Source organism: Triturus cristatus, chromosome 1_2 (genome assembly GCF_964204655.1).
Source record: "Triturus cristatus chromosome 1_2, aTriCri1.1, whole genome shotgun sequence".
NCBI lineage: Eukaryota > Metazoa > Chordata > Amphibia > Caudata > Salamandridae > Triturus > Triturus cristatus.
The window spans coordinates 542,781,942-542,809,742 of record NC_140580.1 but is presented as its reverse complement, the minus strand read 5'-3'; the positions used below and the strand labels follow the sequence as shown (position 1 = coordinate 542,809,742).

General features: G+C 44.9%; 1 protein-coding gene across 2 annotated transcripts in view; it reads left to right on the top strand.

Annotated features, from left to right (window-relative positions):
• Nucleotides 1–27,801, top strand: part of ANKRD2 (ankyrin repeat domain 2) — a 78,756-nt gene that overhangs the window by 43,162 nt on the left and 7,793 nt on the right. Inside the window, exons 5-8 of one of the 2 annotated variants that reach the window (XM_085615007.1) lie at nucleotides 3,650–3,748; nucleotides 9,560–9,658; nucleotides 14,331–14,429; nucleotides 22,865–22,963. In XM_085615007.1, the coding sequence (XP_085471133.1) occupies nucleotides 3,650–3,748; nucleotides 9,560–9,658; nucleotides 14,331–14,429; nucleotides 22,865–22,963 (396 nt within the window). The remainder of the gene's footprint in view (nucleotides 1–3,649; nucleotides 3,749–9,559; nucleotides 9,659–14,330; nucleotides 14,430–22,864; nucleotides 22,964–27,801) is intronic. The other variant, XM_085615009.1, reaches the window with a different exon arrangement.

The window sequence follows — 27,801 nt, the reverse complement described above, 5'->3', positions numbered from 1 at the left end:
CACCCACCGCAGGCCAGTCTCTCAGGCATAGAGACAGTACTCCTCCATGCAGCTTTTCCAGGTCCTTCTCCTTCAGGCAGAGTTTCTTCTTGGCGCAAACAGGATCTGATTTCTTAGGAGCAGGGCTCCTTCTTTTATAGCACAATTCTTTTGTTCTTTGTCGCCAGGGGGCCTGGGCCTGGCTCAGTCCAGTTTTGGAGCACTTTGTTGTGGTGACTCTGCTCTTTCCTTTCAGCAGCAGGGCAGATACATCAGCCGCTCCACAGGGGGCGGAGCCGGCATTGTGGTGGCAGAGCGCAGGTCTATTCAGAGTCAAAGGTGTACTCCTCCCACCCATCCTGGTGTAATCTCTCTACCCACCACCTGGCAGCCAGCCTGTCTCCTGGAATTCCCCAGCCCTGCTCTTCCCTGTTACTAGGCAGAAAACACACACACAGCAGAGGCGGACTGAAATGGCTAGGTCAGTAAATACTAACTTTCTAAAAGTAGTATTTACAAACACAGGATATTAAAATAAACTTTACTAAAAGAAGTATTTTATTATTCTGAGTTCAGGCATACTAAACTTGACTTTCTACCATGCTCTCTGAGTCCGCTGGGATTATAGCGTGTAATAATTCCAGCAGCCCATTCTGGCCTATGGAGAGCAGGTAGCCTTCAATAGTGAAAAACGAAAATGGCTGTAATTCACTATTAGGACATGCCACACACATCAGGGCATGTCCTACCTTATGCCTACAATGCACCCTGCCCTTGGGCCTACCAGAGGGGTGACTAATATGTAGTTAAGGGAAGGTTTGGGGACTGGCAAGTAGGTGCACTTGCGCAATCAGCGCGACAGTCCCAGACCGCGCGCAGGTTCTTCAATGGCAGACCCTAGACACATTTTACCAGGCCGCTTCTGTGGGTGGCACAACCAGTGCTGCAGTCCCACCAGCAGCATTTGCATTTACAAGCCCTGGCACTCCTGGTGCACTTTACTAGGGGCTGATAGTAAACCAAATAAGCCAAACATGGACACCAATCAATGTATACATTTTACCATAGGGAGAGCATATGCACCTTAGCACTGATCAGCAGTGGTAAGGTGCCCAGAGTCATAAAACAGCCAACACCAGGTCAGAAAAAATACAGGAGGAAGGCAAAAAGTTAAGGGATGACCCTGCAAAAAGGGCCAAGTCCAACAGTTCCCAAGAACTCGGACACCACGGCAGTGAACTTCTCTCAATGCATGTAAGCAATTGCAGACTGGATGGGATTGAATTCTCTGGAATTAAATGGTGATAAAACCGAAATGTTGCTCTTTGGCCCATGCTCATTGAGCTGGAATAGTAATTGGTGGCCAGACACCTTAGGCACATGTCCCGTCCCAGTGGAGAAGGCCAAAGATCTTGGAGTTTTCTTAGATACTGAGCTTACACTCAATGCCCAGGCCAATCGCGCCTACTTCTGGCTCATAAGGATGCTTAGGTAAATGTTTCCTCTTCTCCCTCAGCTAGCACGAAAGCAGCTTGCATTAGCCCTGGTTATGTCCAGATTGGACTATTGTAATTCTCTCTATCCGGACTCCAACATTAGTACTCAGAACAAACTCCAAGTTGTACAGAATGCGCTTGCCAGAATAACGTTTGACATTCCCAGGTGCCAATCGGCTGCTATGGGTTTGGGGGGCCTTACATTGGCTCCCCATCAGAAAGCGCATTATGTTGAAAGCACTCTGTACAGTGCATAAGGCCCTTTTCCTCCCCAGTCCAGCTAGGATTAAAGATATGTTTCACTGGCATTCTTCAGGTAGGAACCTGCGTTTGGCACACTGAAACCAGCTTCCTGTGCCTAGGACTAGAAAGAAGAAATTGGAAGGTGGAGCTTTCTCGGTTGCAGCAAGCGGACTCTGAAACTCATGTACGCAAAGCCTGAGGGCTATCCCAGAGTTGCTGTCTTTCAGGAAAGCACTTAAAATCTGGCTTTATGCTTTATAGACAGCTTTTTCAGGTGGATTTAAAGTTAGGTTATAGCTCTGGTAGGCTGGCTATAGTTCTTTGATGCCTTTGGGTAACTGTCGTGCTCTGCAAATCAAAATCAAAACAATGTTAGAGTGAAAGGTCCTGCTACAGTGGCTAGATGCAAGGCCTGCACGTGGAAGAGACAAGTACTGGGAGGTAAAGGAAGCAAAATAGCTCACTAATAGCAAGAACGTGTGGAAAATCAGCAACAAAAAAAACCGATTTTGACCTTGCACTTTTATAGGAGACAAAAGTTCAGTTTTTAAGATGGACTGTTGGATGTGGGAGAGGTAGCGCAAACGTGGAAATATTAGAAAGAGAAAATACAGATTGTTGCTTCTGCCCGTGCTGAGAGAGTCATATGCACACATAGAAAAAGGCTTTTAACTTTAAAACCCCGAGAAATTAAAAGATGTTCGTCAGCTACTTTATGTTTTTGTTGCACTAATGGGGCGAGAAAGAAAAAAGAGACTAATAGAGAAGAAATTTAGCAAGAAAGCGAAAAATCTTTACCATCACTCATTATCAGGATCTGGAATACAGTTGGAAATACCTTGGCGTCACTACTGATAGCCTCATTAGGGAGGATGGTCATTCTCTGATTTGTGGGCTGCCTACAACCCTCCCAAATAAACTAGCCTCCATCATTTGAGGGGCGATGAGCATTCATTGCAGAAGTAGGTGGAATTAACCGGGCCTGCTGGCTCAGTGGAATAATGCACCCACATCAGGATTTGTGTTTGACCCTATGGTCACAGGTTGGAAAAATTGACATGCCACCATAGACTTTCATCCTTCTGTGGTTGATAAAGTGAGTGCCATTGACTTGCATACCCATAAACATCTGTTATTTGTCGATAGCATCAACAAACCCCCTCATGTCTGCACCGTTTTCTCTAAAGGTCTGTTCGTGTAAATGTCAGGAACTACATTACCACTGCTTACTGCACGGCTTAGAGCTGCTTCACCCCAGTGTGAGTGGCAATCCGGTCAGATCTGGGGACCCAGGCTCTAGTCTCGGCATTGGCTCAACATCCTGTGATTCTGGACAAACCCCTATTCTCCCCCTGACTAAAAAACTCATGATTGTGTACTTGTGTAATGTAGCTGATGCTCATGCAGAGGGCTCCAATACTTTAGGGCCGGGTTCGCACTATATAAACCTGCAAAAAAGCATTGAATTGCATAAAAGTGCACAGTATCAGCCAGTTATTGCATAAATATTTGGGCGGGAACAACCTTCACACTGAGACGTGTTTCCATGTAAAGAAAGAAAATCCAGAATTCCATTGGTAGCAGATAAAAAACGTGTTTCTTGGGCAACGCTTCATACCGCGCTTCTGTCGTTTTAAGCACCGTGGATAACAGATGTTACCAGTCAGTTTAGATGTACTTAACAGACCGACCTCGGAAGGATGGAAGGCTAAGATGGCCCTCATGGCATTCAAACTCATGACTGCTGTTCAGAGCAGATGCTCCTGTGTGGCATTGGGGAGGGAGAAAAGTGTGGTAACTGCCTCTAAATCCCATCCTAGAATTGTTCTGTTCATTCAGTGCATTAAGGAACAAGTGACAAGGGGCTTCTTTTGCAATCGGATTTAAGAATGTTTAAGTTGAATTACTGCTTGTTGTTGTCTTTATTTCAGTTTAGGAGAACGGCTCTCCACAGAGCATCTCTGGAGGGTCACGTGGATATTCTGCAGAAGCTGCTTGGGAGCAAAGCCTCAGTAAACTTCAGAGACAGGGTAAGTGCTAAACATTTGACCTCGATCGTTCAGTTCTTTGCCTTTTGCTTCCAGCAAAACATCAGTGCATTTCAAAGCCACGTGACTTATACAGTGAGGTAGTCATCCTACAAGGCACCACCTGCCAAGAACACAAACCCACAGATGTCCATGATCACAAAAATCCTGCTGGTTCTTTAAACCATACGTCCAGTGAATCGAAGATGTGAATTGGTGCTACAAAAGCAGGCAACCAGATTGGACCTTAATCTAAAAAGACAGGGCAACAGTCATGCCTTGTGTATAGAACTGGGTGCGCCGCCTGGCCTACCGGTCAGCAGAGATCGCGCCCACCACCCCCAGTGTTCGACTGTTCACCCTACTTACGAGACCGCACCTCCCTGGCAGGGATCTCTGAGCCATGAGTGTATCCCCTGGTGAGTTGGTTGCACTTAGGGCTCGGATGGATGCAGAGTGCGTGGTCATGTTATTTTTAGGAAGCTTGGCATTTTGGTTTTTATTCACAAACAAATAAGCAAGGTCAGAGTTTGCCTTGCGCATGGGGAGGGTGTCATCATTGTTTGTTTTCCCTATGTTGGTTTACCATGTCCCGCATAGCAGGCCCGGGCAGGGAAAACTAAGTGACTGTCCCCCGCCTACTTTGTGGTGTGACCTGGTGATCATGTTGCAGATGGGTCTTACGGTCAAGGGTTTCCAATAGAAGAGACAACTGATGGTCCAGTGTCAGGAACCCTGAGGTTCTCCTAACCAAATGCGGCAGGGGGGTCAGTAAGCTTGGTCGTGTTGGGGCCACGGACAGAATATGGAAGCGCTCCTGCTGCGCCAGACTTTAAATGTGGGTCTAACGGGTCACTGAAGGCCCTTTAGGGGGTCCTGGCTAAGCCAGGGATTACAATCCTATAATCAGTGCACTGTATACAGAATGAAGGATTGGGGGAAAGCCAAGGGCGTAAAAGGCACTGCCACCCCACTAACTATCAACCAGAGCTCCCAGATCATCAAAAGTTTAAATAGCAGAAACACAGATGGGGCAGATGCAGCAGACTACACAGTCTAGGATTTTGAGCCGACTGTTGTTGATTCAGGAAACTCCTGAACATTAAAATCTTCAATGCTGTGTTGATTAACTTAAGACTATGTAGAAGATTCACCCAGTAAAGGGCATGGTGAGGTGTTTGTCGGTTTTCACTTGGGATTTTTACATACACATGCAGACAATAACACAAACACACATACTCTTGTCTCTGTTTGAAAGCAAGACCGTGTCTGCTTAAATAGAGTGGTCTGTTAATTGTGGTGGCTGAAGCCGTATTCACAAAAGGTTAGAAAACAAAGCATCTGGAGCCGCTCTTACCGCATCAAGACGGCACCTCTTCCATGACACCAACTTAGATACACTTCCAGGGACTGCATATTGCCGAAGCGGTGCCAACCAGTGTGTTAAGTTTGGTACGACGTGTTGGGATGTTGCATCCTTGCGTTCGAAAGGAGAAAAAACTAGACCACCATCCTAGTTAAAATAGCGGTCTACTATGGAACATTCCTCTGATTCCATTAGAGTACACGGTCGGTTCCCTGTAAAAGTTGGGAGGACGGTCCCCGTCCATATTTAAAAAAAATTACCTTATTGTTTGGGATGTCTAATAGATGTAGTGGGACTGATTCTTTGAGAGTGATGTTTTTTAGTGAAAAAATTTGAAAATTAGATTACTGGAGGTGTATCTAAATAGGTGTTTAATGAAGAGGTGACGCCTTGATGTGGTAAGCGCAGCTCCAGGCACTTTGTTTTCTAACCTTTTGTGAACATGGCTTCAGCAAACAACAATTCACAGACCACTCACAGCTAAGCCCGGGCGGAGTTGGAAAAAAAACTCAGTGGAATTCCGCTCCGCTGCCCTCCACCCTCCCTAATTTAATTATTTTTTTAAAAAGGCACTTACCTGCTAGGGCGTCTCTGGGCAGTCTCCTCCTCACCATGGTCTCTCTCCTCGCCGTCCTCGTCCATGGAAAGCCCTACCTTGTTTTTTTAATTATAATTAAATCAGGGAGGGTGGAGGGGCCGGCTAACTCCGCTCCTCCACGGAGTCGGAGTTTTGCCTGAACTCCGCGTTCTCAACGGAGCGTGGAGTATGCAAAACTCTGCTGGCGGAGTGGAGTTCTCCACTGGGGTTAGTCACAGCCCAAGCCTAGTCAGTTTTCCACACATGGATTTTGGTGCATTGCCAGATTTACCATCAGTGGTAAACCTGGAAATGCGTCAAAATGCTACACATCTCCGGGAGAAATTTCTTTATTACTCCTCGATTTTTCCTCTTTCTATGTGTGCTACATTCTGCAACACATATTGAAAGTGGAAAATGCCGGGGGGAGGGGGGGGGGGTTGTGCAGGAAGGGGCCCTTCCGGCACAAAACAGTCCTTCTTACAATGCATGCACCCTTGCTCCATGGTGCAGGCGTGCTTGTGTTGGCGCTACGCAGCACATTGTACGCCCGAGCTGGGAAATTACAGGAATGTACTGTGCAGTGGCGGCTCCCTCATAGGGGCATCGCCCCACTGCTTTCTCGCAGTGCAAGAAGGCAGAAACATAAATGGTAATAACTACCATTTTATGTTTCTGCCTTCTCGCACGGCGAGAAAGCAGAAGTGCCTGGTTGGGGGTGGGCAGTCCTGCTTGAGGGCAGGGGGGGAGTGGCTTGCCCACTGTTGTGCTTACTGACTGTTTGGTCGGCCTGCGGCCAACCAAACAGTCAGTACGCAAAACAGTGGGCAAACCACTCCCCCCTGCCCTCGAGCAGGACCGCCCAGTCTCCCTTTTCCTCTATGTAGGCTGTGCATGCTGCAGCCTACAGAGAGAAAATGGCCCAGGTGGGGCGCGCTCCGTTGCGCCTCACCAATCACAACACTACCTTTGCAGCGTTGTGATTGGCGGAGGGGAGGGAGGCTGTCTTTCCTTGATGACGAGAGCTGCAGGCCAGGAATTGAAAATCGCAGGACGGGGGGAGTCGAGAGCCATTGAGAAGCGTGGTACGGTAAGTTTTAAAATTTTCTTTAATAAAAGCCCGCCCGCCTCCCCCCCACGACCCCATTCCCCCCCCCCCCCCCCCCCCCCCCGCCCGTCATGTCGGCCGCGAATTGCTGCAGCTATTCATGAGTTACCAATAGTCGCCACAATCACTTACCAGTAAGGCAGGTTGGTTACTGCCAAGAAATACTGGGAGATGTCAACAGGGACAAGCGGCTGGTCACCAGTAAGATTCAACTTCCAGCTGAGATGTGCACGCTCTATATAATCAAACCCAATCACAATGACGTGCGGCTTATCGTCATTTTTGTCAATAAATTGACATGCAGACTGGGCCAAAAGTTGCAAAAAATAATGCACAGTCACGGTTACACCAACCAAGACTGCCAATGCACTATCGGTCAATAACTGCAATTGTCTGTAACACAGCTTTTATTTTAAGCTCATCTTACACATTACCGAAGAAAAATACATTTAACTATGTAACAATGGTGCAAACAATCACGGAAATCATGGCAATGCAAAAAGAAGCACTACAATATTTTTAATAACGCAGCACTGGTTGATCTCGAAAAAATTTCCAAATCGTGTTATAAAAGGGATTAACAATAAAAGGTGTCCACCTTTTAATGACAAACACGGCAGCAGATGAAAATGTGTAAGGGCGGACATGGAAGGGAACAGCCTCGAGAAAGCCGATAGGCCTGAGGAGGTAATAAAAGGAGAGGGTTAGTTTGGTTTTTGGAGCGTTGGTGGTTGTGCAATGGCTCGCAAGATCTCCTGGCTCACTGTGGGGCCGGGAGGATTGGGGCGGGGTAGATGGACAACAGTGAGTGCAATTCACTCACTCCAATCTGAACAACAGTCAGAGTGAAACACCAGCTTCTCCCTCCAAACTTACTTAAACTTGTTTCTATGGGAACTGTAACCTGGGAAGTGTCCTCTGGATCCCCCGCCTCATCCCCCTGGCTCAGGCTTCCCGGTGTCGTACTCTCCTCTCTTCCAGCTGAACTGCTCCCATCCCAAAGGGTGGAATGACGGGGCATCTTTCAACAAGGATGGGGGCAGATGTAGGTACACCGGGGCACGCTAGCGAGAAGGCATCTGCTCTCATTAGCGACCGTTCTTAAAATCAATACTCTCTCTTCCCAAACAAAGTGATGCGACCAACACAAAACCCAACTGCGAGGGTAGATGTACCCCCAAACCTGTGGGAAAGAGGGAGGCAGTGCGAGATAACTACTCCGCTGAACAACCTCTCGAAAATGGTCTTTAAACACTGACCTGGAATGTCCCATTGACTCAACAACCACGGGAGAGCACGTTCAAAAGAAAGCAAAACAATTGGGTAAAAACACTGAACAACACAACGACATAGTAACACGTATTCACGTAAAAAAGACTACCTTAGCCATCGCCCACCACATAGGAGGCACACAAACCCAGGCTGCCACAATGTATTCCGAGCAGCCAAAAGAAGGAACTTAAAGAAGTTGAGGCTGTGGAAAGTAAAGCAGATGCAAAACAAACGGAGCTACGAACAAACAGGTTCATTTTGTAGTTTGAGTTACTGCAACCTGGTGAGAAGTTGTTTGGGAACTGTCGAGTAAAACTGCCAAAAAGTCTTAATGGGGGGAAAATAAAGATGGCGGGGGCTTCTCGGTGAAGCTGCAGACTACTTACCATGCCTGTTCTTGGGTCCTGGTGCGCCCCTGCTACTTGGTGGGCTCTCAATTTTGGCTGCTTGCCTTCACCACTTCCTGCTGCAGCAAGGGTTCAGATGTGCAGCAAGGCTATGCGAGTCAATTTCTCAGCAGTGATTCAGTGGCGTCTCCTTCATAGGGGCATGGGGGCGTCAAAGATTTCTCTGGGGGACAACCAACGTAGGCGGTTCAGGCTCGCTCGCTCGCCGCAGTGAAGTACAACAATTGTTTTACGCCTCGCCACTTTCAAATGTCACCAGCCGCCACTGGTACTGTATATTGTTAAGCATGGCATTTCCCTATCACGCAGTGCAATGTAGCGTAGTAAGATAACTTGGTGCGATGCTTGATAATTACATGAATGTGCCCCAGAGTTATAAGTCTCCCTCACAATCTGCACTCCTCTTCCTTCCTACTGCTCCTTAAGGGCCCCTTCATGCCCTGCTTCTCGTATAATGTATTTTTTGCCAGTGTGATTGTTGGGAAATCTGAAGCTCACAACCCCCCCTTCAATCTTACTGCCCAAGCTGCGCCCCAGCTCTGAGTACTGGAGCATAATGGCAGATGGGAAGTATGATAATAGGGAGGCAGATACTTTAAATACCTTTAAAATCCATATCAGTACACAAAGGCATCATCAATATGTTGGGTTACTCTTACTAAGCACAAGTCTACTAATCTTCTGAAACAGCAGCTTCTCTAAGATGCAAGTGCCTTATGCTTGAGCATCCAACAGGGACATGACACTGCACTGCAGGGGTTGTGTTCTCACTTTGGCGTCTTTGCACAACACAAGGAATTCTTGCGTAAGATTGCTGGTAGAGTCTGTACACCTTCCCTGGAATGTTCACCAGAAGAACACAAGAAAGTTCATGGATGACTTTGTGACCGGCGAAGGTGGGGTTGTGTGACACAGCTACGCGCCAATTCATTACACTTGGCCTACCACTCCCTGATCTCGGCAAAGTTTTAAACAATTGTTTGTGGACTCAGAGAATGAGGGTTAAAAGTGGGATTTAAATGATAAAAAGACATCTTTATTTTGTAAAAACCGAATGAATGTTCAATTCTTTCTCTTTCCGCAGCTTGACTCTACTGCCATGCACTGGGCCTGTCGAGGTGGCAAACTAGAGGTAGTAAAACTGCTTCAGAACTATGGAGCAGATATCAACATGAAAGACAAGGTAGGGGTTGAAGGCATACTTTTCAAACACTTGATTTTCATCATCTTCTATTCCGTCAGAAGGCATTTATAATGTTGCTTAGAAGTGATAGTGAATGATGCAAACTTTGTGCTCATGTCTTCTCCTGACCAAAAGTAACTATGAACTGTTTTAGGACCACTACCTATTTACGTCTTATGTGTATTTATAGAAAATAAGAGTGCATGCACTGGCTGACACAGGACTTTGAGTGAATGACTGTGTAGGGCACTCAGATAGCAAACTGTAAAGAACAAACCATCGATAGACATGGAAAATCTTTTTAAGAGAGAAATTTAAACCTGTAATTCGGATCTTAGGTAGCAAGGGTGAAGAATACAAATGTTGATACCCACAGCGAAAAATGGCTTTCACCTTTAAAGGGGAGACGGTATGGCCCCTGAATGATTTAGTTGGGTGATGCAAGTGTCCTGGTGGTCTGGTGTGAAGAAGTTTTATTTTACCAAAACACAGGCGAAGATAGTGTAGCTAGGGACTGAAAATATTCTTATAAATGTGTTGTACATGCAGTACTGCCGAGCTGGTGTTTAGGAGACTACAACTAGCTTAGTTTACTATACGCGTGTGCAAATGCTCACACAGAGCTAAGCAGCGCTGCGCAATGCAAATCAGAGTAAAAGGCAGCGTCTATCAACTTTCTGGGACAATAGATATTTTGTGCTGAAAAGTTGAAGCAAGTGAGCACAAAATGGCTGTCAGATCGCAGAGCACCAATACTGCCCTTATATTCTATGCATACAGGGTGCAATGCGTCAGGAACAGCGGTGACACTCAGGTTTTCAGGCAAAGCTAGATTTGCTAAAATACCGCGACCTGGCTTTCCATGGAATTTTAAAGCTATATGAAGTGAGGCTCAAAACGCAAGCATAATATTCCATGAGGGGGAACAGCCTTTACAAAATGGTGCTTACAACGACATGCCTTTACCATGCATCATTTACTACACAATGCCTTTACCACAAATATGCCTTTACAACGCATGCCTTCACAATGAAAGGTAAGTATATTTAAGTGAGTGTGTGTTTTTATATATCTCTGCTCTGCTAACTATAACTGGTGAATTTCTGTGTTTTTTTTTGGTTCAAAATAATGTTATCACTGACATATTCACCTAACTATAACGTTACTTTAACCTTTGGTTTTTTCCAGTGAATTTCTAGGTTAAAAAAAAATTAAATTAATATTTTATTACCATATGTAAAGCCAACTCCTCCTTCGCGCACAGCCTTTGGCAGTACATGACGGGAGGTTGGCCACAGTGCCTGGCCTAAAGCCAGGCCCTGCAGCAAACCCCCACAGGGCCTCCTCTTTTTTTTAAAAGAGGGGGTGCCATGCCCCCCTCCCAAAGCATCATTAGACCATGGGCGCCCCAACCCCTCAGGGCCTTATGTTTTTAACCCCTTCAGCGTGGCGCGGATTACCGCGCTGTGCTGAAGGTTCCGTGCGCGGGCGGGCGCATGATGGAGCGGTTCCGTCATGCGCACAGCGCAACCGACGCGCATGACGGAACCGCTCCGTCACTCGCATCGAAGGGGTTAAAGAGGCGGCCAAGTCAAGTGGCCCCCTTCCCAAGCCTTATTGAGCCCTGGAGAGCCAATTCCCCAGGGCCATTTTTTTAAAAGGGGAGGAGGGCCACGTGCCACCTTCCCCGAGCCTCATTAGGCCCTGGGGACCTTAACCCAGATGACTGGTTTTTTTTTATAAAGAGGAGTGGGGTCACACGGCCCTCCCCTCAAGCCTTTAAAAAGCCCTGGAGACCCCATCCCCCAGGGCCATGTTTCTTTTTGAAGTGAGGGGCGCCACCTGGCCCCCAAAGCCTTTTTTGGCCCTGCAGACCCCATCATCTGGGACCTGTATTAAATGTAGGTGGGTGCCCTGGTGCCCACCCAGGGCGCCCACCATACATTCAGGGGGCTGCAGGTGGTGACCCAGGGCACCTGCAGCCCCCTTCCCCCTTTTGGAACATTTTGCCCTGAGGGGGGGCTCCCAAGAGCCTATAATGGCATATGGAGGGGGGACTTCATGGCCCCCATCCCCTTTATTAATGAAATCTGCCCTGGGAGATGTGGAATGAGGTCCACGGGGCCTCTGGAGGCTTGGGCATGGGGGCTGCGCGGCCCCCTCCCTTTTAATTTATTTTTTTGTTTAAAACTCTTTATTGACATTTGTAGTTTAACATTCCAGTACAACAGTATGTCAAAAACCACAACTGCCAAGCGAGTACATTCCAAAACACCATTGAGGTGTCCCTGATAACAATTCCAATGGTGTACCATAGTGGTTATGGTATAACGATGGTGCAGCTCCCTCCCTTTTATGCAAAGTATGCCCCAGCGCTGTGCTTCCCGGGGCCTATAATGGCTCAAGGTGGGGGTCCACACATGCCCTCCCTTTTATTGAATGTAGTCCCGTGGTTGGGCACACTGGGGCCCATAATTGTAATTGCATTTATACGGCGCTTACTACCTCGGACCAGGAGTCAGGCAGGGGGGCTGTGTGACCACGTCCCCTTAAATAAACAATACAGCCCCATGGGTGGGCATTCTGAGGCTTTAAATTGAAGATTAAGGCCCCAGCCGCCATTTTGGTTTTTTTGATTCTGCCGGATCACAGCAAAAAAAAGTTGGGGCCCGCTGGGTGTGTGGGGTGATGGGTGTCCCTGTGGTCCCTCTCTAGGGAAGAGAGGGGCAGGGTATCCCTACCCTGCCCCCTTATATTATTATTATTTTGTATTTAATTTAGGACAGGGGACTATATCCCTGAGTCCTGTACCAGCTGCCAGCAACATTTTTCTCATGTTGCTGGCAGCCAACTAGAGCGGAAGCAAGATGACCCAACTGGAAAAAAGCTCCCTGGCTCAATCAGAACGCTCTATTTGTTAAAACTGGGTTTGAGGGACTCTCGTAAGAGTCCCACTAATCCAACCGTCCAGATGTATAAATACTTTTCAACCTTAATTTCTCAAAAACTACTGAACAGATTTATACCAAAGCACAATCTGTGGACCAAGATCTACCTTCCTGCAAAATTTGGTGTAATTTCGTTCAGCAGTTTTTCCTGTATCCCTGCCTAAAGAAGTCTGTGGACAACTTTTGGGGTTTTGCATTTTAGTACCCCCACCTTATTTTCTCGGCACCCGCTTGGCGGATTACCTTGGATCTTTTCTTGCACAAACGAGTAAAAAAGTAGCACCTTTTAAAAACGTTTTGCGGAGATTCTGTCAACAATGCCAAAGTTATTAGGATCACAAAAAAAGCATTCCCTATGGAAACGATGAGCTAGCTATAACTACCCAGTGGAGACTGCCATTGGGTTATATATATAAATATAGATACATAGATTGATTGATAGATAGATGGGGGTTTCACTTACCTTATATATACTCAGCTTGCATGGTGAAGGTATATGCGTGGTAAAGGCAATGAGATGTAAACGCATGCATTGTAAAGTCATACACCCATTCTATGATAGTTCCTGGAATAACGTGTAATTGCTGCACAATTACACATTTTACATGGCTTAATCTCGGAACACTTAATCTCTCTGTGCCCATGGACAGCACGTGGATAGCCTCACGGGTGCTGAGCTGCGCTATATAAATCTACAAACTTAACATAACCGTTGTCCTTATAGTGAAATTTCTACTGTAGTCTATATTTCAAGTGCAGATGTCATGCAAAACAGCACTTGGTAAGCTCTGTACAATAAAGCAGCGCTTTGTTAAACTCCTTTTAGTGCCACTGAATAAATCATTGTCACGCAACTCTTGTTAAATACGCCTATGCACAGTTTTTACTCATTCATGCAACACAAGGCTGCTGATTTTAATGCAGCGCTATGCTGTGTGAATGTTAGCTGATATGAACCTACAGCTGCACATAGTTCATGCAAAGCAACCTTACTACTTGCCCTGCCCCAGGATGCCAAATGTGACATCAAAACCTATCAAACTAAAATTCCTATTAATGAGCAAAATGAGTTGCTGATATTCAGTATGAAAAGACATGGTATGATTATTATTAAGAGGAACTTGATGTAAAATGGTGGGTGGATCAGGATAATAAAACCTCAGGCAACATTACTGATTGAAGTTAGGTCTCCTAGCTACCCCATGGACAACCTACTGTTTATAGCAGCACTTTGACCAATTCTAGATGGAGAAAGGAAGCAGAATAGATAATTGAGAACTGTGTGGAAATTAGTTTTGCCAAAGATGATGTGGACATACGCAGGTGTTTCATGTAAACCTTTCTGCACAGGGCTGAGGGATATGGGCAGCAGGGTGGTGGAAGTACCACCAGGATCTGAGGCTAGCCCTTCCTGCACACAGCCAGAGACCATGGGTAGCAGGAGGTGGCCACACAGTGGTTTGGGGATTGCTACAGGCCATGCACTCTGTCACCCTCTTGCATTGGGGTTTGGCGTCACAGTTGGGCACAAATCCTCCCGCCGCCCCCAAGGCTGAAGGCCATGTGAAGTGGCAGCTGACTGAACAGAATGCTGGGAATAGTGGAATATAAAAACACAAGTTGAATTTAGTCTATCATTAAAAAATCAGAAAATGTATGTATTGATCTTGTTTCCTAAAAGTACCTTCTTTTAGATTCTAATCCGTATTTATTTTCTCACCTAGCTCTTGAGTACCCCTCTTCATGTAGCAACCCGTACTGGGCGCGTGGACATTGTGGAGCATCTGATAGCGACCGGGGTGGATATCAACTACAAAGACCGGGTAAGTTTTCTTGTTTACTCATCTGCTCTACTAACAGCCGCTTGAAAATTTACTTTAATTAATAATCATCGTGACTGGGGAAAGAAGCACAGGTCAAATTTGTCATGCATGCTTACCTTGTGCTCACCATCGTTTTATTATTTACCTGGGACTAGGAGAAACTAAATATTCAAGTGAGAGAGTTCTCACTCATGGTTCAAAATCAACAAAGTAATGGGAAACCTGTCCATCAAAAGTACTTCCATGCCCTGACAGAGGTATGAAGCACTATGTCAATACAATGAAATGTAGTTAGTCTCCCGTGATTAGGGATGTTATGATATACAGCTTACATCACAAAATAATGTATATTCACAACCTTTACATACTAAGAAATATATTGGAGTGTGAAAAAGCTGCCCCCTTATTATTGTCTAACTGAGAGACTTCACTGAAATAAAAAAAATGAAAAAAAGAATTGTGCTACAATGGCAATAAAATTTGACTTTTTGATCTGCTTCACAAACACAAAGAGAGAGCAGCCTAGAAGGTGGACTGTTTTTCTCTTGGGGCCTCATTTAGCACTTGTCAGGCAGTCCACCAGTCCGCAAATTCAGTGGAGGCTCTGGCCCTGGTAGAGAGCCGCCTGCGTGGTGTGCCATGGATCTCTGTGCCTTCAACACAAGGTGCAGATGAATGCTAGGCAATCATATCGCTTGCAATTATATATTTTTTTATTGAAACAAAATTGCAAAGCAGGAGTGTGTTTCAGTAAAACAAAACACAGTGGCTCAAACCCGCAGGGTATGTAGTCTGCACGTTAGGGCCACTGTTAGTGGAATCAGCATGGAAAGTAAGTGACAGATGCCTCACCTGGAATAGAGCGGGGTAGCTATCCTTGTGACCTGCAGCTTTGGCAAACGGGCTGCCAAATAAAGGGATTCTAAGACAACCTGGACAGCACAAACCTTCTTGACCCCCCACCAATCGGGATTCAGAAAAGGATGCAGCACAGAGACAGCGAACCTAAATATAATAGACGATATGCACAAATCTCTTGACATAGGTCAATATTGCCTATTCATACTCCTGGACCTATCGGCAGCCTTCAACACCGTTGACCACATACTTCTCATTAAGACACTTAAAGAGTTGGAGCAGAAGAGGTGGTCTTATAGAGGTTCACTTCTTTTCTACGAAACCGCTCCCAAAGAATAAAAATCAAAAACTTCTCATCTGACCTTCTCCCCGTTAGCAGGGGTGTCCCACAAGGATCAGTTCTCTCGCCGCAGCTTTTCAACATCGATATGGAACCACTTACCAACATACTTTAAAAAAAAACCATTCCCTCCCACCTCTATGCTGACGATACCCAGATCTATCTGGAAACCTCATCCATCGAAGACTTTCAAAGACTGAACGACACTCTGAGAGAAGTCCAGCACTGGTTATCACACAACCACCTGAAACTAAACCAAGACAAGACAGAAATCCTCCTCATCTCCAACAAGGAGACGAACCCCCAAATCACAGAATGGTTAAAAACTATTGATGCTCTCAACCATAACCCCACCCCAGCTGGCAATCACTCTGGACCCTAAGTTAGACATGAGCAAACACATTAAGAACACTTCAAAGAGTGCCTTCCTCAACCTTAAACTACTCAACAAAAGAAAACCCTTCATCCCTCCCAATGACCTCAAACAAGCCACTCAATCCCTGGTGCTGTCAAGACTGGACTACGGGAATGCAACCCTCACAGGATCAGCAAAATCTCACCTAGCTCCCCTCAGATCAACTCTGAACGCAGCAGCTAGAATGGTCACCGAAGTCAAGAAATATGAACACATCTCGCCTGCACTCAGAGAGCTAAAATGGCTCCCAATCGAAATACGTGCCAATTTCAAAACTGCCTGCCTCACACACAAAGTGCTGCACACAGGGAATTCCGCCTACCTGGCCTCAAAACTCCACAAGGCCGGTCAGACAAGAAGCCTAAGGAGTACCAACACCCTACTCCTTATCCCTCTGAGAACTCGCAAACAGAAAACCGCATCTCGCTCCTTCACAGTAAATGCGCCCAAAATCTGGAACTCCCTACCAATCCATATCAGGACCAATCCCTCCTAAAAATTTTTAAAAAGGCAGCTCAAAGACCTCCTCCTTAATCGATCCCTCCCTAATAAGCCGGCATATCGCAGGACACAGACACTTTGACATTAAGACCTACCTCATTAATCTTGCCAAGAGTCACAGTTGCTTGGACGAGGTCATTTCTGTGAAGCGCCATCGAGTCACTATACACCCTACTATGTTAACATATCTTATGAGGGACAATGTGCTCTTTTATGAAGATACTCTGCGATGCGTCCTGACTCAATGTACATATTACTGTGTAAATTCATCTTACGTGTGACAATGCTGTAAAGCGCTCTGATACCCTCGGGTCTAGCTAGCGCTATATAAAACTCTTAAATAAATAATAAATAAACCTGAGGCTCCTCTGTTAGAAACCCTGCAGTGCCCCTGAAAAGATGCCACACACACACCAGTTTGGTAAGCAATACTTTTTTTGCTTTAGGCATCTACTTATGCGACTAGCAGGGAATCAAGAACACAGCAATTGCTCACCGCACATTCAAATGTCAACGTTCCAAAAACGTATTGAACATTTCTAACAACTTCATGACACTCGGCCTCAGTAAGAGGGAGAAGATATTGTGCCTTCAACAACTACAACACCTGCACCAACAAGACGCAGGACAACAGTGTCTCCACTGCCTGATTTTGATTCAGAGACTGATAATGTTGCAACAGACATACCTACACCACCATCTCACATTAGATCCTCCCACACACATCAGTCCCTTGACATGCTCCACAACCATCCTCTTGAAGGTGTAAATTTGCTGTAAGATGTGTATCAGAGTAAGGGGGCGGTTCAGCTGCATTTGGAGGTCTGAGGCATCAATGTTAAAGGTGCAACGCATACGATGCAAGCACATGAAGTCAGTGCGAACCACAGTTGGTGTCACTAAATACCAACATGTGTGGCATCAAAGAAGGCATCAAGCACCTGACCACAAAAGTGGAGGAAGGCCAAAAAGCCACTGCGGACAATTTGATGGAGTTAACTAATGTCATTTAGGAACTTTGCACAGTAATGCAGCACGATCATGTCACACAACGTAGGCGTCATCACCAACTGATGGGAAGATTGAATGGGTTTACAAGATCAGTCCACCGCATAACTGCATTATTGTTGCAACGCGCAGTTACCATGTTAGTGGAGATGGCACATTTTAGTGGAGATATTGCACGTCGTTCGCACCATTTGCGTTTGAAAAATGGGTTGACACATCTGGCCCTTGGTGCCTTGTTGCTGGGTTCACAGAACACACACTGCCTTACAAACTGATCCACATGTATTCCTGGTCAGCAGAATGACTCGCGCACTCTCCTTTTCACAGCTCCCATTTCAATGTATCCTTCATGGGCTAATTACACAATTTTGCATCTCATGGATCCTGATACAACCAGAATGTCCAACCTGCGAAGCAATCCTTGGACAACTGTTAACTCAGGAGCCACATCAGCATCAGATATCTTTGAATTTGGCCAACCTTTATTTACATAATCAAAAACCACCTTCAAATCCATGTCTTGCTCTATAGCATTCGACCACTCACCTTCTGAAATGGCATCCCTGGTTACCACAGACAATTCACTAGCTACTGTCTCTTCATCTTCCATAATCTCATCTCTCTCTCATTGTCTTTTAAGGGTAACCTAGAAAGATAATAAGCCATTATGTTCTTTATCTCACGTATGTTCTCAATTCGGCAACGGAATTCTTGTAGTCTGAACTCCCATTTGTGATTCTGGGTATGGATCTACAGCCGCCTTTTGTGGTAAAAAGGTCCACCAATTGTTTATGATCCACATGGACCATAAACTCTGCTCCCCACAAGTACTGACTAAAATAGTTAACACTCCACCAACATGCTAAGGCTTCGTGCTCCACAACCGGATGTGAAAGATCAACACCTCTGAGACTACAACTGGCAGAAGCAACTGCCTCTTCTCTACCATTCCTTTCCTGTAACAATACCGCACATTATCTGTGCTGACTAGCGTCCATAACCACAATACTTGCATAATTAGTGTTGAATGGTTTAAAAGGGATTGCTTGATCTATATATTCCTCTCATAAGAGCTCATCAGTCCAGTATAGCCTTGTTCCAGTGGCACAGTGTGCATGGGACCCACGTCTGGATATACCCATCCCACTTAGGTAGTGGCACTGAACTATACAAATTGGTAATGGATGGATGAATGCCTGAATTAATCTCAGACACAGTTAATTACTCTGGCCACTTCCCAGTCTATCTTTATTTTGGACACTACACTACCTTAATTTGGAACCAAATACAATTAGGGTGAAACCGCATTTGGGTTGCTTGTGTTCCTGTTCAGGGAGGACCTAGCCTGATAGTTCAGGCTGGGCTGTTCCTACTGGAGCAGGGTCAAGACTGATTTACATATGGCTGCGTCCAAACTGAGTTGGCATGGTGTGCAAAATAACGATGGACTTGGATGCAACCATGAGTAATTATCAGTGACCGAGATTAACTCTGGCATTCCATCCATCACTTTTTCGTGTACTTCATTTCTCAGGAAACTCATCCTTTATGAGAAAGTACTGTTGCATTGAGTTGTATGATTGCTGTGTCCAAGTTTGAACATCCTAAAAACTTTAATCTATAGTAATGTACTTCAATGCCATTGTCTATAGAAGATTGACATGTGCCTCACTGCTCAACTCTTTTTCTGCCCATGTGCTGGAAACTCAATAACTGTTTGTTAAATAATCTTGAGAAACCAGAGTCACTACAGACTGTAAAACATTGCTTGAATTAAATGAACCTTTAAAACGGAGATGAGGTCAGTGCTTTATTACAATGGTGTTTGCCAGCAAACTAGATTAGAAAAATTCGACAGGAAACTAAGATGATGGCACACAAGTATATTTGAAAGTCCTGTTCCACTGCCTCCCCTACTACACATTGTTCCTCCCATATTGGCATCTGACATGATGCAGCTTGCCTCATTTTGTGTCTGAAAAAATATGACCAAATCACCCTCACCCCGACTGGACTCCGCTGGCTCCTCTTGCTGGCACAAAACCAGCTGCACCATCAACAAAGACATCAAGACTGGCACCTCCTCGTACTTGGCTGACACGCTCGCCACCTCTGGTAGCTCTTGGCAACCCCAGAGCCAGCACACCATCAGACTGGAGATGAAGAACTGCAAAATATAAAAAGAAAACAAAGCAACAGGCCTTCTCACGTATACACAAAGGATCTGGAACATTATCCCCCGTATCCATTAGAATAGCCACAACTCTGCTTAAATTTAAGAAACATCTTAAGCCTCGCCTTTTTAAAGGACACTACATCATGATGTAGTAAAAGTCCAAAGCCAGCTACCTCTCTTATCACATTTAGACTCTGTCTTTGCCTTTGACCATGAACAGTGTTATGCTGACTTTTGGCTAGGTTTGCACTGTTTAATTAACATATACATATGTATTACACAAATACATAGATACATTTCATACAGATGCCTGAAAAGCTGCAGCTATTGCCTTTGAGGTATTTAGAATTGTGATTTATAGAATGTATTTGAGTCAAGCTAGAAGTTCCTGTTCTTTATTTTTCTAGAAGTGCCCCCAAAAGCATCTGGGCCCAAACCTTTGATGGAAGGAGACCTGGCAACTCATATCAGTATTATGTTGGGAGGCTTATACCATGGCTGTCATGCCCCATCATCTTGTGTATATATACTTCAGCCCTAAAATGTTGTGTACCCCAAATAATTTCATTCCTGAAATGGCTGGATGTGTAGCTCTGCCCATACACAAACTATGAACAAAATGAGGGATTATGTAGCTTAATGTTTTGACTTAAATATGTAGTGTTAGGAGATCACAGAAAGAGATGGCCTGTCTCACACATTTAATAATAAACATTCTGAGATAAGTTATTGCTGAATTAGAACATTGGAATGTTGGTAGCTCCATTGAAAACAATGGAGTGCTCTGGGCTTATAATGGCTGGTATAAGCCCGGAGCTCCAACATTCCAATGTTTCTTTGCTCACAGCTCTGGCTGTGAACAAAGGCTTCAGGGAGCCCGAGGGGATTTCAGTCCCCTCGCGCTCCCTGAAGGCTTTGTTTTATTTATTAGAACATTCTGCCCTCTAGTGGCAGAATGTTCTAATAGCCTTATAGCCCTTCGTAGCAGGGCTATACCGGCAATTAAAGTCCCGCTGCTTTGTTAAAGTCCCTCGCCTTCGGCTCGGGCCTTTAACGCTGCAGCGGGTCTTTAATAGCCGGTATAGCCCGCTACGGCGGGCTATAAGGCTATATTAAGCTTTGAAAGAAAGTAGCTGATTTCCTAGCTTCAGTAGCCTCCTTACTTTAGCATGGACCCCTTCATTATGTGAAGTATACACTTCACTTTTTATATTGCCCTCAATTGTTATAAAATGCCCAAGTGTCAGTGTGGATGTATTAGTCTGACGCAGACCCAATCCCAAGAAAAAATAACGTACTGATGAGAAGTGATGGAAGCTTCAAAGGACTTTAGAAATACCAAGTGTGCAGAAATACTCGGCTCAGTCACAGCAAGCGGAATTGCTTAGAAGCAAACAATGGACATTCGATGTGCCTGCGTACGAGGCCACTTGAATATCAGAAGGACAAGTGCATTGCTCAGAATTGATCTAATGAAAGTGTCTGATGGTTGATGAATTGAGAAATTGAAATAGATTTTGGTTTTAATTAATCCAATCCCTGCCTTAATAGCTGAAAGGCTATGTTTTATTCTGCAGTTCGATCAGCATCTTTCTGATAAAAGAAGTTAGTTGGCTCAGCAACAGTGATGGGTAAACTGTAGACCCCAGAAGCTGAAGTCTTTCGTTTGAAGCACTTCAACACGATCCTGATCACTTGTTTACTGAAGTTCAGTTAAGTGAGTTTATCCCCGTAAAAATGGTTCATACTGGTAGATTCAGGGACAACTGAAATCATTCTTAATACACAATATGTGTATGGTTAAGAGCTGCTCTTAAAACAAAGCAAATATAGAAACAAGCATTGGCAATGCCAATAGACATGGCCTTAAAATAATGTTTTATGGTAATACGAATTACAAGTAGACAGCATGAGAATAGATGAGCAAAGGACTGTAGAATAATATTGCTGTAGGTTAAAAGATCAGGTGACAGTTTCATTGTCAAGTCAGACCTAAAAATCCATGCAGATTAATGACTGCCCTCCCCTCATCTGTGCTTCTGCCGGGGAAACACCATCAATTATCTAGATATCCATGACAAGTGAATAGCATGCATGTGCCTTTGAAAGTTCAACCTCAGGCAGCTGGATAAATAAACAAAATGATCACAGCTGTGTGGGGAGCCTGCACATTTGTGTGGAAGCGCACAACTTCAAAACATGTGCGTCTGGCTCCCAACATGTGGGCGGAGCTCAGGCCCTTCTCCTGGTGGGTCTTGCATAATTGTCTGTCAGCAGCTGCGCTGTCAAGCCAGACCATAAAAACAGGAGTGCGTGGTTCTGAAATGACTCGCAACTGAGTTGCTCATCGTGTAACGGACTCTGAAATGGTGAGTCACACTCGTCCAGAAAAGGCTACAGGTTGGAGTGTTGAATCTCTGGCTTGAATATCATCTTAGGTGTTCTATAGTTAACTTGACACCCATCTATTGACTGGGCATAACATTTAATGAAGCTTAATTTTCTACAGTCTTTGCATCTTGGAAAGAACAAGTTATATTGTGGATGTGAGAAGAGCAGAGTACAGATGCCTGTTGAATATCAGGAATTCTCAAAGGTCTCAGGTGCTGAGCATGCTGCTTTTTACCATCTACCAGGGAATATTGTTATGAAATTGAGTTTAGTTCTGGAAGGGATGTTTCTTATATCTAGATCTATGTGTTAATTGGTAAAGAACATGGGGCCTTAAAGCAGTATGCTTATGAAAGTTTAAAGAAAGGTTTTACACAGGCTGCTTACACTCCTGCAATACTACTAATTGTTAAGAAACCAATGGCCGATTTATGCTGAAACAGGGAATTGCTAATATCCCATGACACATTTTTGGTGGTGGAATTCGAAGAAGATGATATGACTAAATTGTGAGCAAATAAATAAAAACGAGTTACATGTGGAAATAATCTGATGGTTTGTAGGTTCTCTCTGAGCTGGTGTTTTACATAATTTTGGGAAAATAATAACTCGACAAGGACCGCATCTATATTTTAGCATATTTAAAACATATTTTAGATCTTAACCAACAAATATTTTCATCAATTTAACAAAGGCTCTATTGCTTCCGCACCAATGACAAACAAGTCATTTATTTTTAATTTTAGGAAGGTGATACGGCCTTGCATGATGCTGTGAGACTCAGCCGTTACAAAATTATGAAAATGTTGATCATATATGGAGCCAACATGGCGACAAAGAACGGAGTAAGTTTTTCTCTATGTACATCATGTTCTTCTCCATATTTTAACAAGAATAAGGGAATGGCAGCCACATTGATCAGCATGGTATGACAAAATACACATGACTAATGTTTCGCTTCTTAAATGACAATAGCTTGATTGTCACAATGTCTTCTTCCCACATTCAAATTTTTTTGGGGGTAAAAACATTTTATTGTAAACAGAGGCTAGGCACAAGTAAATCGCACAATACATATAAGCATTACATCCAGACATTTGTGGGTTTTTGGCAAGCAGCATAGTAATATTGAGTCTACCCCCTCATTCAATGTTGACCGATGAGTCCAGTTTGAATTAAAGTGAAATACACATATCCTGTTTTGCACTTTTTTCTGCAAGTGTAATACATTGTTCCTTTAGGCGAAGACTCTTCTGACTGACAATATGAGAGCGATTGTCCTAATTTTCCACCCTAAATGCATGTATACTTGATTTTTTCTCAAACGTTTCCATATTCATTTAGTCAAGGAAAATGGGATGGGAATGACATGAACACCACTGTCAATGGCCACCTCTCTACACCTCCCCTTAGATCCCTAGTGTCTCATCCCTTGCCTACATTCACAAATTTTGGAAAATCAATCTACCTACTGGTTTTTCCACATCTGTAATTCTAATTATTATAATGTAACATTCTCAGTCGCAGACAACACTTTTCCTTCACCTAAGTTAAACCTGATCTCGCAAAATAGCTGAGAATTGGACACTAGGCAATTACATAGATTAGGAAAAACACTGACAAAATGTCCAATCGTTTAAAATATTTTTTACTCACCATTTTATGTCAATCAAGTGATGTGTACTATGCGGCAGGAACCATCAGCCACCCTCCCCCGACCCCAATCCTGCCTCACTGCCACTGGTGTTAATTTTGTGCTTGCAGGCCTACTCACGCCCTCTTTGGCATGAAGATGCTATTTTGTGATTCCTATCAAGTTACGCCAGTGTTTGTATCTAAAATACATTACCTAATTTAAATATTTAACTTTTCTCCTTACAGTATTTTTGCATTTACCAGTCCTTGAATTTCAACTGGTATTATACGTTATTCACCTGCTAAGCACATTAATATTTTCCATTATTAATCTAAAAATATGGTAACTTTGAAGCAAAAGTGTACACATGCTTAGTAATACAGTAATATGATTATGGATTAAAGCTCTTTGTTAGGCCTGGCTTGACTACACATTCGTCACCTAACTTTATGTGAACAACAGAAAAAGATACTTAGGAAGCATTGCTGACATAGAGGCTATTGAGAAGCACTGCAGAGGGCGGGGCTTAGGCGCCATCCACATGTTGATCTTTTTTTCTACAAACATTTGATTGGACCAGCGTTGTGTGAGTCCATTCATTAAAAAGTTCACTTTGAACTGACGATGAACTGCAATGAAGTTGTAATGTTTATGTATAGAGTGTGCAATACAAAATAGCTGCTGGTATTTCAGTAAAAACAGCGTTTCATGCTGCGTGAGCTAACAAAAGTATGGTTGGTTGGATGAAGTATGATTTGCTAGAGAAATACAAAAGATGGCCAATGTAATCGTCCATGACATTATCGTATTTTGCATTATGTAGTGCGCAAGAGTGTCACCTGTCCGTGTTACGTAGTCCCTTCACGTGTTTTTTTTTAGCGCTTTGAGCATTGGGTGCATAGAGTGGGGTGGGTTTGGGCCAGCACCTGGGGTAGCCCCTGGTACTGCTTCTCCTGATCTCTGCTCCTCCCATCCAAGTGCCTTACTTCCGAGCGTTCACATGACGCCGGCAGACCACAGTTAAGTGCATGTGCCCTCTGACTTCACCTAGGGTCGGGTGATAGGCTAAGTGAGGGGCACAAGTCCGGTGGGATGATGGCAGTGCTCACTATAAGGAGCTTGTGTGTCCTCCAGGGCAGCTTTCTCCTGCATCTTCCAATCCAAAGATTTAGGCTAGGTTGAATGCAGCAGGACCTGTGGAGAGGGACCAGGGCCTGGCTGTAAGCCAGGGACACATCCTGGTCTGTTCTTTGGATCAGTAATTGAATTTTACTGCTGTAATGGGTTTTTGGATCTGTTGATCCCCTGGAATAGAGCATGTTGGCTGCAGAGTTGTTCTTGCAGCGAATGACTCTAAGTGCTGGGCAGTGGGGGTGGAGAGTGCACAGACCAGGCATGGCAATACATTTTCTCCTGTTAATGTTGTAGTATGAGGGGGTGTTCAGTTTTGAAGGTTTCTCTGCAAGACTCAGTTTCAGAGAGGTTTGTATGATGGGTGACGTTTGTTGTGACACTCTCCTAGCGGATTTGTTCCCATGGATAAGGTGAGGCCCAGGCCCTGAAGCAGCTGTTCCTGCTCTGGCTCCAATTATGGTGTCTACATTTGTCTTGCTTAATCCAGGTTTCACGACTGGGTCTCAAGCCCTCCTAGTGTTGGAACATAAGAGAATTGAGGGACAGCCACATACTGTAATTTGCCCAAGATCACACAATATATCAAAGTAGGTATGTTGGGACTGGAGCATCCCTTGCATAATGTAGAGTCGTGATCCCATGCCTTGAGTGCCCTACTGTCTGCATCTTGCATACTGGTCTTTGATTTTTGCCCTGGTGTCACACTAATGTAGATTGTGAACAGAGGAGTAGGCTTGACCCTTGACATGAGTATGCTCCTGTGCCCTCATGGACAAGCAGCAGACTACTGTCATGGGTTTAGCACAGAGCGGTGGTGTCAGTGTACTGTAATTTGTGAATCCGTAGCTGTGATCAGACTTTTTTCTCTGTCTCTCTAGGGAGAAGGCCATCTTGTCTGTAGTGTAAAGTTTCACTTCCTTCTATGAGCTTACCAGACTCCTAGCGCTAATATCCCAAATATATTTTGTGTGTGTAGCCTTCGAGGTGCATGCATGGTGTGTGTCAACCAGAGTAATGGAGGTACGGGATCAATTTTGGAGACCCAGGTCTGAGACAAGTTCCTGTAGAAATTCAAGTAGGCCTTTTGCTTGACAAGGAGCTGCTGAGTAGTTTTGTAGAATACTACAGCCGAGTGCAGAAACTCCACACCTCTTTGGGCCTGTGTTGTGGTTGCTCCATGCTATAGGCTACCCTGCTCTGGGAGGAATCACTCTATACAATAGCCGTGTCTGGAGATCAGCCAGGAAGGACATTTGAAAGGAGAACCACTCAAACCGGTTCTTAAGATGCAGACAGAGGATACACATCTCCTGTATGACGTTCTTGTATAAATCTGGTACTCACCTGTGCCACTTGTGGTTCCAGTCCCTAGTTGCCTATGACCAAGGAAGAAAGTACTCTGTAGAGTACTTGGAGAACCTCTGTGCAACCAGAGTTTGTGAGGGGACATCACCTGAGTCTGTTCTCTTGCTCGAAGAGCTTTATACCTCACCTGAACCAGCTAGAAGCCTGCGTGCCTGCTGAAAGAGCTAAGGAGCCAGCCAGCCATGCAGAAGAACTGTCCATGCAAGAGGAGTGGAGTGCAGCATGTCACAAGGGCCTGTGGAATATCCAGAGGAAGAAGATTTTGGAAAGTGATTTGTGGACCCTGAAGTCGGTGGGACTGCAGTCTCTCTATGGCGATTCGAGGCAGGAGCTGTGAAGACTTAAACTGTAATCATGAGGCACAGTTGGCTGTGATTCTGAGTCAGCATCCAGCTTGTGCATCACCTTAAGAAGATCAGCCTGTAAGTGACTGTGTTGCAATCAGGAGACTAGCATGTGTATCGCTGTATAACCAACAGAAGATCAGCCCACATTTGGATGCACTGCAAGCAGAAGAGTGACCTGTACCTGGCCGCTCTGAACCTAGAGCATCGACCGTGGCATAACTGCACTTTATTATGGTTGTGAGTGAGGAGAGACAGGGTATTGCCACATTTTCTGACATGGTGGCGGCCTTTTTTGTGTTGTTTGTTTCCTGGAGACAAGCAAGTCTGTGTCAGAGTTTCTACATTTGTTCAGTATTGCTTTCTTTCTTCACTGGGTGTTTTAAACCTTGTACATTTAAAGGCATACATTTAACTCTAGTTATTTACAAGCTCCTCCTTCTGTATTTATAAAAAAAATTAATTGAGAGTGAAGACAGAAAATAAATTAGGCAAGGGTTCCAATGGCAGCAGTAACTTTACCAGGGAGGGCACACATATACTTCACTTTCACCCATTCATTCACACACACACACACACACCGATTCACAACACTCTCTGGTAGAGGTGTCCTGCAGCTGTCAGGCCAACTGACTCCAGAACCCGGGGGCTCACGGTTCGATCTCCGGTCCCAGTGGCAGATCAGCCCAGCCCTGCACCATGTGACGCTGGGCAATAGCTCGCTTAACTTCCCGACGGCCCCCAGCATCTTGACACCCTCAGGTAATTGTTCGTGCTTTGCAAATACTGGACATTTACTAACAAATACACATACATTCATACTTCCACACACACACACAAGCACCAACCCAAAACAAACACATAAAACTTACCTCAACAGCAGCTTTCGGACAGGGAAGGCTCGGAGGTCCCAGAAGGGTTGGGACTGCTGCCTTCCCTCATTGGCTGACTGAAGGTAAGCCGATGAAGGAAGGCAGCAGTTCTGAACTCCTCACAGAGTGGGATAGGGTTAGTGAGACTGCTGACCCCACCCCACTGTCTGACAAGGTGACACTCGGCCCTGGGCACTTCAGGGCTTAAAACTGAAGTGCCCAGGTCCGAGTCAATCAGTGTCACTCCCCTTCATCACGAGGGGGAGGGCCTCGAGGCACTTTTGCCAGACTGAGGAGGTCACGCCCATAAGGTTGTGAAATCCTCAGCCTGG